Genomic DNA, 11,398 nt, shown 5'->3' on the forward strand with positions numbered 1-11,398 from the left:
TCGATTGTTAGATACCCAGACCCTGTCCGTTGATCTTCTTAGTAATGCGCTCCTCCATCCAAGGAGCTATCGCGTTGAGGTCGTTCCAAGTAAATGATGCGTACTGCTGACGTCCTGGACCTAGAACAAGATCCAAGTCTTGCAATGGCGGCCAGTCGCCCGATCGTTCGTACGACTTAGGTCCGACAATTTGAGCGACTACCCTGTGGAAATTTCACCTCGTGTTAACGGACATATGGAAGAAATCCGATACCTACATCAAGCCGCCCACCCAACAAAGACCCTCCTCCTCCTCTGCACCGGAACCCAGCCAGCGCTTGTCGCCACCGCCAGGTGTAAACCATGGGTAACCGGAATGGGAGACAGCAGGAAGAGGATGTGTCAAACGAGTGTAGCTGTCGTATGTGACCTGATATGTAAGTTCTATCAACAGAATGTAATTAATTCAAAGCCTAGTAATAGAATCAAGACACTGCTCACGGCTGTCTGTTAACTCATCTCCCATGGGATAGACACCATGGTCTGTAACATAATGATCTATTCTTTGTATTCTTGGGTTGGAGTCACTTTCATCCGCTTCAATGCCTGGAGGATGCAAAAGTATGTGGGCGTTCGGGTTAACCATCAATGTACTTCGGGGTCGATTCAAAGTCCCGAAAGCCAATATACGAACATCTGCAAGCGTTACCACAAGCTACTCAGATTGTCATCACAGACGTCAGGGGGGGAGTAAAGGAGCCATACTCTGATGCGGGTCTCTAGATGAGCGAGGTTGCTTTGTAGTCTGTGACAATGAATAGGACAATCAAGTGCGAAAACACGCATAACTTACTTCATATCATTGAAGATAGCAACAGGGTTGAATGTCCTTGACGAAACCTCTAACTCGTTCGCAGACCCGTTCCGATTCAGTACAATATACCTGAAACGCCGATTTAGATGTGCAATAGGAACCGCGTGCCAAATTGAGCTAACTTAGTCCAAGATTCATCCGCCGTGCAAGGTGTCAGACTGCGATGCCAGACTCGGTGTAATAGCCTTTGTCCAAATATTGGAACCTGCTCGATATCGGCAAGAAGGTGTTAGGCAACAAACTTTATAAAAGCTTCTCTCCACGATGCGCCATCCTTCTTCCACTTTTTCCAGCCAGGGAGGAACCGACGATTGAAGCACTCTTCCCAGTCGACCGAACTAAGGTTGGGTAGCGTCGCGTCGAATAGGATGAACGAGGGACGTGCTAAGCTGAGAATTTCAATCCAGTTCTGTCTCGGGACAGTCTGTCGAACGCTAAGGTGTTTAAGGCAGTCTTCATAAGTCGCCGAACGAAGATTGCGCAAAATGGGCCGTCTCCATGGGTTCAGTGACGAATCAGACGTGATGGCATGGAGTCTGCGGGACAGATAGGACATTTTTATCAAATATTCTATGTCCAGTTCTCCAAGAATTTCTGCTATTAGTTCGACGGGAAGGGACTCGAATGTAACGGCCATGATGGAAGAAAACAGGGAAGTTTCATCATGAGGTTAGGGTTATGACTCATTCTCTCTGATTATTTTTACTTAGACTTACGGCCGTAAAGGCCGAATCACATACATCGTCACGGCACTATCTAGCTTAGCAGTAAGGCAGAGCAGGATTAGAACACGACCCAGGAATGAATGTCTGTGAGATGAGCCTCGCATTCTCTGGCTCCCATTCCTGATACGACGGCGACAGTACACGATCGATGATATGAACAATGCCTGTTGGAAGCTATCATTTCAGCTGGCGCCAATTGATGAAGATAGCATACCAGAGTCAACATTTATATCACCCTCGACAATATGAGCAACCCTATTCAGGACGACAGTGTTGTCGATTGCCTGCGCTCCAACCAAGAGATAAGAACCAGTCTGTTTGCACATCAGTAATGTCAGTTAGCGCAAGAGTATAGGTTTTCAGCATGACCTGGAAGCGGCCGTAAGTTTCATTAAACGAGCTCGTCATGAACTTGGTGTTGGGAACATAATGGTGTATCAACAAGTTTCCTATTGTATCGCGCCCAAGCCTGTGTCGGTGAGGATGGCATAACTAAAACTGAATTAGGAGAAAACGCACGGAGAAACAAGCCAGTCACGGTAGCGTTCATTGAGACTCTCAATTGCATCATTATTTGGCGCAAAGAATGTAAAAGACCCTGTAAGAATGGTCAACAACGGGACAAAACCAAGTTATACGGCCAAACATGTCCCATTGACAACATGATCAAAGGCTGTGGCAAAGCCTGAAAGAGAGATAAACCGCGGAGAAAGATGTGCAGCAGGAATGATGAGCAACCTGGCGGAGTTTCTATCCATTCCACAAGTGTCGAAGTATCGGACCGATTTTTCAAGTAGCCAAGCAAGGACTGTGTTTGCCCTTGACACAGAGAGAACATCATTGAGAAGGTTATAGAAAGCAAGTATAGCCAAGACATAGTAATTGCCGCGAAGAGGGAATCCCAGACGGTCAAGCATATATCATATACCCGGGCTCATTTCGGTCCGCAGAGGAAGTTCACCTGGATCACCTGCCAGCCTGGTAATCTAGTTGGACAATAAAGTTGCAGATTAGAGTAACAATCTCTCGAAAATCTGGAAAAATCTGAAAACACGTTGGAAAGGTTGACTTCGAAAGAAAGCGGCGTGTATCGCGCACGTGACCCTGCTGCGTTTACTTGCTTCCACCATAGGAGTACCGCGAGTATATAATAAAGCCGGCTTGTCAGGCTAGCTTCCACCGCGATAGCGCCAACGCCATCTTCTCGAGGCATGATCTCGGACCGCCACCACATTTGTGTCTCCATGAAAGCTCGACAGGTGATAGAAGACGGCCCGTGTAGCAGGCATGCCTTGGCTCGACATATAAAGGATTGACGTAGCATAAGGTCACCAGCGAAGCCCTTTCTCAACAGTATGCTTTGGATATCGCTATCAATATGCATCATATCTCTTTGGACTGCTTCTGTTGTTGCTCTGGATCTTTGGGGGCTCGGACGTACCCCATTTATGGGCTGGAATACGTACGTGATCCATCTTCCCCATTTTAATCGACTGAGATTAGCTATAGATACAACGCGTTCGTTGGATTCTCATGTCCGTTTTCGAGGCGCCAATATCCACTTTTTTATCTAGCTACAGAAGTAACTTCAATGAATCCATCATTAAAGAGGTTGCCGATCTTTTTGTCTCCCTTGGTCTCCGCGATGCAGGATATGAATACATCACGCTTGATGGCGGATGGTATGCTCTTCAACGACTGAAGCTTGTTTCACGTCAGCTTGTTTTTGGTAAAGGTCAGCATTGAACAGAACCGACCGTGGGCAGCGACAGCCTAATCCTGAGTCCTTTCCCAATGGTATCAAACCACTGGTCGACTACGTTCACTCCAAAGGGCTCAAGGTCGGCATATATTCTGATGCGGGGTACGTCAGTCACCATCTCATATCTCTTCTTCTCATACAATGACGTGGTGACGTATCAGTTTGTTAGACTGCGGGTTTGCACCAGGAAGTTATGGCTACGTAGGTCCCAACTGGTGTCCGTGGTGTTTGGCGTACGAATACTCATTATCGTTATCGTTATAGGAAGATGAAGATATTGCTACTTTCGCAGAATGGGGTATAGACTTTCTGAAGTACGATAGTACGTTACCCTTCTCCGCCGATAAGAATTTTTTTTTAAGGTATGCTTCAAGCGGAACCAAGGACATCACGTGACTAAAACGTTACAAAAGTAACATTTACACAAAAAAATCTATCTCCTCCTGTACATGGAAGTAAATGCTAAATCGGGCTCCGAGGAATCCTAGATAATAGTATTTCGCATAAATCCTCGGGCTCCGATTTTCTAATTTGGGAAATGAGCGAGAGTAGATAGCCAATTAGTGATTTGATGGGGATAGACAAATCGCGACGCAACTAATATTTGATGCATTCACATGTCTTATTCAGTCAAAACACGTTGCCTAGACCTTACATTCTCCTTTGGAAGGTTCTTGGTCCTCTCATTTGTGATTCATGGGTGTATATTGGAAAGAAACTGTGTGGAAATCACACTGCCTGGGAAAGAACATACAAGGGTCACAGGGTCACCCCAAGGTACATTTTTGAGGAGTTATATAAAGGAGAAGTCTATTAACATATTACAGAGACCATACTACAAGCACAGCGACAGAAACGAAGCAAAAAACACGCAGTCGGCAGTTAATGAGTCACGAAAAGTCACAGATCAGTCACACACGTGATGTCCTTGGTTCCGCTTGAAGCATACCTTATCTTCAGCACAGACTGCGGTGGCTTCCACGCCAACGTTGAGCCGCCTCAAGTTCGTTTTGGACGTAAGTTTCGAGAAAAAAACACACTGAACCCGAATAATAGCTGCGGTTTCTAGGGATGCGGGACGCCATCTCTCGTTCTAATCGCGGAATGCTTTATTCCATGTGCCAATGGGTAGGTTGAAAGGCTCAGAATGTTCATGTAGAATTCTAAGCTCTCGCAGGGCTCCCAGTTCCCTTGGTTCTGGGCGGACGCCGTTGGACACACCTACCGCATGGCAGGTGATATTAATGCATATTTTGGAGACGAGGCGGGACATAAGGACTGCCAATGTGCCAGCACAGCTTACTGTTTGAATACAGGCTGTAAGAGTCTATTTTTTCGTGTTCGTATTGCCTGATCAATCTTCCGTAGACGCAGGATGCTCCGTTCTAGCATACATCCGTAAGATGCGCGAAGTCGCACAATTCCAGAAGCCTTTTTTCTTTTGCTGACATGGACATGCTCGAGTGCGTCCTATTCTTCGGTGATAACATGGCATCATCTCTGATATTCATAGGATCGGACAAATCTCCAACGAGACGTTGGCAAAAACCAGGACACACTTTGGATTTTGGGCGGCCCTCAAACCACCTTTAGTCTTGGGTACCGATTTGTCCCGCCTCTCTAGCGATAAGCTGGATATTGTGAAAAACAAGGACGTCATTGCGGTAAATCAGGATGCGCTTGGGAAAGCGGCGGCCTATATCAAGGCGGCAAGTCAAGAGAATGTGCGGCAAGTTTGGAGCGGTCCCTTAGCTAACGGGGACGCGGTCGTTCTAATATTCAACGAGACCCCGACACCTCAAAATATTTCCGTGGACGTTTCTCTCATAGATGAATTGAGTATAGGCGATAGGCTAGCCATCAAAGACTTGTGGACTGGGGAGACGTGGTCCTCTAGTGGCATAATTTCGGCCGATGATGTTGACGCTTGGGATACTCGGATTTTCAGGGTGGCGATTAGCGTATCATAAGTTCGGCAGGGGAGTTCCAGTATTTCGGCTTTCCCTATGCTTACCAACTATGCCTGCTCTCAGAGCCATTTTATGAGCGCGAGCAGATAAATGATTCCGGAATATAAGCGACATGAGCAACCATAGAATATTACCTGGGAGGCGCAGCGACCTCCAATAACGTCAATCTTGGTCCTTTAGAAGGTGGGTCCTCGGAGAGCAGAAAGCAAAGTCTTCTGTATGCCGAATATTAATGATGGTTGCCAGGTCGTGCCTCCGTCGATCGAGGAGGTTGGTTACCCGTGTCGTGCAAAATTGCTGCTGCTGAACCAATTTTAGACTCGATCGGCTGAAGGTGAAGAAATGGGTTTCGAAGTAAGATGAGTAGCTGCGCGTGTTAAAGCCACTTTCGCCGATGTCGACCTCATATATTTCTTCTTTCTTTTACCTCCCCGCTATTCCTTTCTGCGCACCATGTATTATCAACGAAGGTTGATACTACGCCCTCCATCGCAAGTCCCCCTCCGCTCAGCGGGTTCATCGCAGACATTCCAGCGGAAATCAGAATTAGTATGGCTTCATATCGTCCATTACACACAGCTTGACTTTATTTGATAGGGAGAGCTGCCATCGCCATACCCTGCTTCGACCATCTCCTAGCTTATCTTTGTCGAAGAAGGTACTCACTCCTACTAAGTTCTGGTTCACAACGGTCAGCTAATTGCATTTCTGGCAGTATTCACTTTCTGCGGACCCGCTGACATGGGGAACAAATTTGTCGCCAAGCGTAACAGAAGCCGACGATGAACTACATAATCCTACAGTCCGGAAGGGTAGGATAATGGACGAATGGGGGACTCGACATTTTTTCCATTCGGGGGCTCGGGAATATTGGTTGTCTATTTGTTCTTTGCGGAGCAATGGTGACGATGTTGTAGGCATTGTCCTTTAAGTTCCTCTCGTGCATGACGTCGTTGACTCCATGTAGCGTTGGCTACCCAATCGCCACTTTTGTACGGACTCAGAGGGAGTCGGCTGCCTCGGTCCGGGAGTCAATGCTTCGGGACAGGTACGTTATTTTGGATCGTTCGATGATTGCTGGCGCATTCTATCTTTAGGTCCCAGAAATAGGAAACTTTGGTCTAATAGACTTGGACACCCCAGAGGATGCCAAATATTTCAATTCATGGCGCGATGGGAAGGAATGGCGTCTCGTCTTTTCTGATGAATTCGAGGAAGATGGGAGGACATTTTATCCAGGTGATGATCCCTACTGGGAGGCTGTCGACCTTCATTATTGGGTGTGCTTGGGTCTTTTTACTGGAGAAGTTCTTCAATCCTCACTGTTTCACAGCAAACCAATAATATAGAATGGTACGACCCGGCGGCTGTGACTACGAAGAACGGTTCTCTCGTTCTTACACTATCTGCAAAAGAAACACACGGTCTTGATTACCAAGGAGGTAAAAGAAGTCTTCTTGTTCGTCTCATACTACGACTGATGGTGATTTGCAGCACTCGTACAAACATGGTAAATTGGCCCGTCCGTTCTCAGTGCTTGTCTTATACAATCAAACATAGGAATAAGTTCTGTTTTACCGGCGGATACCTGGTTTCGGCCGTCCAACTTCCCGGAATCAACAACATTGTTGGACTTTGGCCTGCCGTATGGAGTATGGGAAATTTGGGACGCGCAGGATATGGTGCATCACTTGACGGCACGGTACGTTATTTATCAGTGTCAAATTTTTTTATCACAGTATGAAAACCGTCTGTAGTGGCCTTACACGTATGACAGCTGCGACGTTGGCACAGCACCTAATCAAACAATCGATGGACTACCCGCAGCAGCAGCTGACTACACATTATCATATTTGCCCGGACAGAGGTTGTCGCGGTGCACCTGTGACGGGGAAAGTCATCCAGGTCCTAAGCACAGTGACGGTACCTACGTTGGACGGTCTGCTCCAGAAATCGATGTATTTGAGGCACTAGTCAGCGATGGCACTGGTCAAGTGTCGCAGTCCGGACAGTGGGCAGTACGTGCAGCTCTCCCTAACCATGATGTGTAAACGATGGACCAATCTTTTACTAGCCGTTTAACGCAGGATTCATTTGGGACAATAGTACGGATAACTTGATTATTGCAGACAGTAGTGTATCCACGTTCAACACGTATGTTGGTGGACTGTTCCAGCAGGCAACCTCTGTTGTATCTGAAACGAATCCAGACTGCTATCAATTGGCATCTGGGTGCTTTGCTATCTATGGATTCGAGGTGAGCTTTTTCCAGACTGACCTTGTCCCTCTCCGGCTGAATGAATTACAGTATAAACCAGGTGAAGTAACTACAACTCCCGACAGACTGTGTCGCTCATCTGTTTCGAAGGCTACGCGTCAGATAACGCTGTAAGTTTTCTTCGATATTCATTTTTGAAGTTTGGTATACTCACTCCATTCGCTCAGTACATCTCCTGGATCAACGATGGCAAGCTCGCCTGGACAATAACGCTGCTGGCATGAGGGCAGATGCCGCTACCGAAATCTCTGCCCGTCCTGTACCACAGGAGCCTATGGTAAGTAAACTTTTTCTGGCATTCGGTGCTTAACACTCTAACAAACACGGTCCAGTACATCATGGCTAATTTGGGCATGTCCACCAACTTCGGAGACGTCGATCTGGATCACCTCACGATTCCCTGCAGTCATGTTGATAGATTATATTCGGGTGTACCAGGTTATATTCGGCGTCTTCACGGTCATATGATTTTCTAACCCTCTTTTCAGGACCCGGACAACATCAATATCGGATGTGACCCGGAAGACTTTCCTACAGCAGAGTATATCGCTACGTATGTTCGATTTGCATCTCGTCCATGCCTATTATACTAATGACAAATCTACTCCTCAGTTACAGTGAGGCTTACCAAAACCCCAACTTGACAACATGGGTCGATGACTACGGTCAGACCATTCCTAAAAATTCACTCGTTGACGGATGCTAGATTTAATTTATTTTGTATTCATCATGGGCCGACACATTATGCATTATGTACGACAGTAATGCATCGCAATCGCTGGAATCCACTCCGCCCATTCTTTACCCACCAGCGATGATATCCTCTATTTCCTCACCCTCACCTCCTTAGATTTGGTTATACACAACTCATCATTCTGTATCGATGTATATATAGGGCTACCGCATTACGTAGAGGATTAATTTATGCCCCAAAATCCGAAAGGATCCATGCAGAAATAGACAGTGAAATTATCAATCTAGATGGCTTCCAATATTTCATCGGCGAGTCATGGTAACCTAAGATTCCTCGATCTCTATTCTACACTACCAGAAGATAGCGACAGCGACTCTGAATCACATCGGGGAATTCAAAAAGTTCGCCGGCGCATGTAGTGGAACTTGCATCAATTATCGGTTGCGCACCTCTGTGCGGTTGCGCGTCTGGCTCCTACATATGGAAACTAGTGTGAAAGTAAAGTGATTCTCGTCCCAAATTTCCTCCAATATTACTAGAGGACTTTTAGAGACACGTTGTGTAAGCGCGCGAATCCGCCCGATCCCTTGTCTGTTCACATCTAAGTTGCTTCCACCTTGAAAAAGATGTCCGACCTTATCGGAGCTAGCGGATCAGATAGTAATTCTGCTGTGGTCTTCCCTCCGCTCTCTCCACGCTGATGCTGTCGACCGTGGTAAGAATCGCCTTCGTGCCAACACCTGAGCTGATTGATGGAATCAATCAACGAGATGTACTCACTATTCCCACAGAGGACCTTGTTCAGTTCTTCCATATTGCCTTGAAACGATTGAGATTCTACAACGCGCTTGGCTACTCAGTTTGCTTGCTGCTGTTCCTAAACCCGATAGAGAATCTCGATGTTCCCGGAAATTGCCGAAGCTACTCACTGATCCTTGGTTTCCGTTGGACGGAGGAACGCAAATTTCCTCGGTCGCAGAATGGCTTTCGTCGTGGAAATCGGACCTCAACAACTCTGGATTCTTCATACTGCCCAATGTACAGGATCAGGGAAGTTCTGTATACTGCCTTCATGTTCGCCATGCTCTGATATAATCACAGATAATCACCTGCGCCATTGGCGCTTTCGCCGAGACCCTCTCTCTGACCCTGTGGGACGTCTATTTCTCGGATTTCATCATCCCAGACCACCCTGACGATGTCATCTTAAATGAAGTTCGCATCTCTCACGTTGAACGTACTGATGACGTCGCTCTGATCTATCTCTCGTCCGAAGGGGCGGAAGGGCGCCCTGCAGGAATCTGCAGCATGCGGTGCCGATGGCTCACCGGCAACCTTTGGACGTCTCTCGCTCTCGCACCCGAAGCCCATCTCTATCATAGTTATGGCCAAAGCTGATACTTCCCTTATTGCTGAGTATGAGATTGTCCCTGACGTCGATGTTGCGGTGTCAGAAGAGCTTCGGCGTATGTCCAGTGCTTTTTCTTCGGACACTTGCCCAGCGCTTAGTGTCCACTCTAAGACAGCCTTAGCGTTCATTCATGCGGAAACAGGTGCGGAGTATTATGGCACCATGTGTACCACCCTCGCTGACTTAGAATGCTTGCAGAGCTCGTCATACAACGACTGGTCTCCGCTCTTTGACATCTAGGATCACCACGAATTGCCTGTTGCGAGAATCCATGAGTCGTACCACATCCGAGCTTGGAGATCTTTAACGAGTGCTTGCTCGCCTTGCTCCGTCGTGTCCAAGGCAACCTTTTATAAGAGTAAGCTACTATTGTATTGATTGCATCCGTAGAGATGGTCTGTCTTGATGATATAAAGATTGCTTCCAGGGTTAGCGGGTCTACTTATTCTTCAACTGTCAATGAAGCGCGTCCCTGAAGTCTGCCGTCAGAAAATATTAGCCCTTCATGCTTATCTCACCGCCACAAGTCCTGCTCATCGCAAGGCTCTCACAAGTTTGTCTGTCCTTATCGTCGAAGTCTTGCGCTGGGGAGAACGTTCTCGCCCCGAGATTCCACGCGAGTGGCGATTCTGCCGATTCTGCAAGGTCGCCGTAGAGAAAGAAGTCCGTGCTCTTCTTTCCTGTAGAACTGCTCCCGATTTGATTAAGCTTCGCCGTGCGTTTGTCGCCGACGCCCATGCTTGTTTGTCCTGTACATACCCCGGTGTATATTCCGTGATGTCTCTGGTACACACAAGTGAAATTGGCAAAGACGACGAACTCACTTTGGATTTGGGCGACATTCAAGTCACCTTTAATCTTGGTATCGACTTGTCCAGCCAATAAGCCAGATATTATCTCATGTTATTGCGAAAAACAAGATCGTGATCGCGGTGAATCAGGACTTGCTTGGGAAAGCGGCGGCCTATATCAGGGCGGCAAGAAGAGAATGTACGGCAGGTATGGAGTGGTCCCTTGGCCAACGGTGATGTGGTCGTTCAATGTTCAACGAGACTCCAACACCCCAAAAGATCTCCTTGGATGTTTCTGTTAGATGTGTTGAGTACAACCTGCAGGCCTAGCTACAAAAGACTGAAAAAAACAAGAAAAAAAAATAGCTGATGCTCTTTTGTGATGCTTGAGACAAATACTCAGATTCTCAGGGTGTCGAAGTTACGTAATATAAATTTGACAGGGGAGTTCCAACATTTTCGGCGTACTGAAATTCCCGTGCTCACCACTGGCTATGCCCGTTCCCAGTGCCATTTTTTGGAGTGTGAACAGATGGATCTTTTCCAAAGGATTGCTGGATAATAGAACAACTATGGAGACACAACGACCTCCAATAATGTAGATCCCGGAAATGTAGGAGATGCCGGTAAGGAGCTGGTCTAGTCAAATGGTTACCAGGTCGCGATGATCGAGAAGGTTTGTTACCATTTAGATCGAACGCGTCGCGTGGAGTGGTTGCTGCTGACCCAAATTTAGAATTTGTCGGGTAAAGTCGAGGCAATGGTTTTCGAAATACACGCAAGATCAGAAGCTGCAGCGTGCTAACGCCAACTTTCGCCTGATTCCGACCTTGGATACTCCTTCTCTCTTTTAACCCTCCTTCATTCCTTATTTTTGCCTGCTCATGTCTTATCCACGAAGGTTTGATACTACG

The 11,398-nt window shown here is 47.0% G+C and overlaps 5 protein-coding genes across 5 annotated transcripts; 2 read left to right on the top strand and 3 right to left on the bottom strand.

The window, feature by feature from the left end:
• Nucleotides 1-7: 7 nt before the first annotated feature.
• EV420DRAFT_1266034 (uncharacterized protein) lies at nt 8-1,490 on the bottom strand (the record flags this gene model as incomplete). Its single annotated transcript, XM_060467306.1, has 7 exons — nt 8-203; nt 258-423; nt 481-694; nt 745-784; nt 833-922; nt 976-1,058; nt 1,092-1,490. 7 exons carry the CDS (start codon nt 1,488-1,490, stop codon nt 8-10), a joined length of 1,188 nt encoding a protein of 395 aa, XP_060333731.1.
• Nucleotides 1,491-1,505: 15 nt separating this feature from the next.
• On the bottom strand, nt 1,506-2,495 carry EV420DRAFT_1762148 (FAS1 domain-containing protein; the record flags this gene model as incomplete). Its single annotated transcript, XM_060480689.1, has 5 exons — nt 1,506-1,742; nt 1,793-1,892; nt 1,948-2,047; nt 2,098-2,176; nt 2,225-2,495. The coding sequence occupies 5 exons, from the start codon at nt 2,493-2,495 to the stop codon at nt 1,615-1,617; spliced, it is 678 nt and encodes a 225-aa protein (XP_060333732.1). The 3' UTR covers nt 1,506-1,614.
• Nucleotides 2,496-3,026: 531 nt separating this feature from the next.
• On the top strand, nt 3,027-5,310 carry EV420DRAFT_1619396 (alpha-galactosidase/alpha-n-acetylgalactosaminidase; the record flags this gene model as incomplete). The annotated part of the gene is made up of 10 exons (XM_060475464.1): nt 3,027-3,040; nt 3,153-3,260; nt 3,314-3,442; nt 3,502-3,541; nt 3,605-3,662; nt 4,306-4,356; nt 4,410-4,468; nt 4,518-4,659; nt 4,709-4,752; nt 4,876-5,310. 10 exons carry the CDS (start codon nt 3,027-3,029, stop codon nt 5,308-5,310), a joined length of 1,080 nt encoding a protein of 359 aa, XP_060333733.1.
• Nucleotides 5,311-6,517: 1,207 nt separating this feature from the next.
• On the top strand, nt 6,518-8,593 carry EV420DRAFT_1528269 (beta-glucan synthesis-associated). Its single transcript, XM_060472500.1, has 10 exons — nt 6,518-6,590; nt 6,644-6,752; nt 6,805-7,012; nt 7,068-7,328; nt 7,385-7,567; nt 7,654-7,702; nt 7,783-7,865; nt 7,921-7,998; nt 8,077-8,141; nt 8,201-8,593. Exons 3-10 carry the CDS (start codon nt 6,818-6,820, stop codon nt 8,292-8,294), a joined length of 1,008 nt encoding a protein of 335 aa, XP_060333734.1. The 5' UTR covers nt 6,518-6,590; nt 6,644-6,752; nt 6,805-6,817; the 3' UTR covers nt 8,295-8,593.
• Nucleotides 8,594-8,838: 245 nt separating this feature from the next.
• EV420DRAFT_1746280 (uncharacterized protein) lies at nt 8,839-9,821 on the bottom strand (the record flags this gene model as incomplete). The annotated part of the gene is made up of 6 exons (XM_060480159.1): nt 8,839-8,868; nt 8,918-9,008; nt 9,063-9,101; nt 9,212-9,346; nt 9,392-9,487; nt 9,524-9,821. Coding segments are annotated over 6 exons (687 nt in total), but the record flags the coding sequence as incomplete, so codon positions are not given.
• Between the last annotated feature and the right edge of the window lie 1,577 nt (nt 9,822-11,398).

The sequence above is a fragment of the Desarmillaria tabescens genome (genome assembly GCF_030435595.1).
Source record: "Desarmillaria tabescens strain CCBAS 213 chromosome Unknown EV420scaffold_10, whole genome shotgun sequence".
NCBI classification, from domain to species: Eukaryota; Fungi; Basidiomycota; class Agaricomycetes; order Agaricales; family Physalacriaceae; genus Desarmillaria; species Desarmillaria tabescens.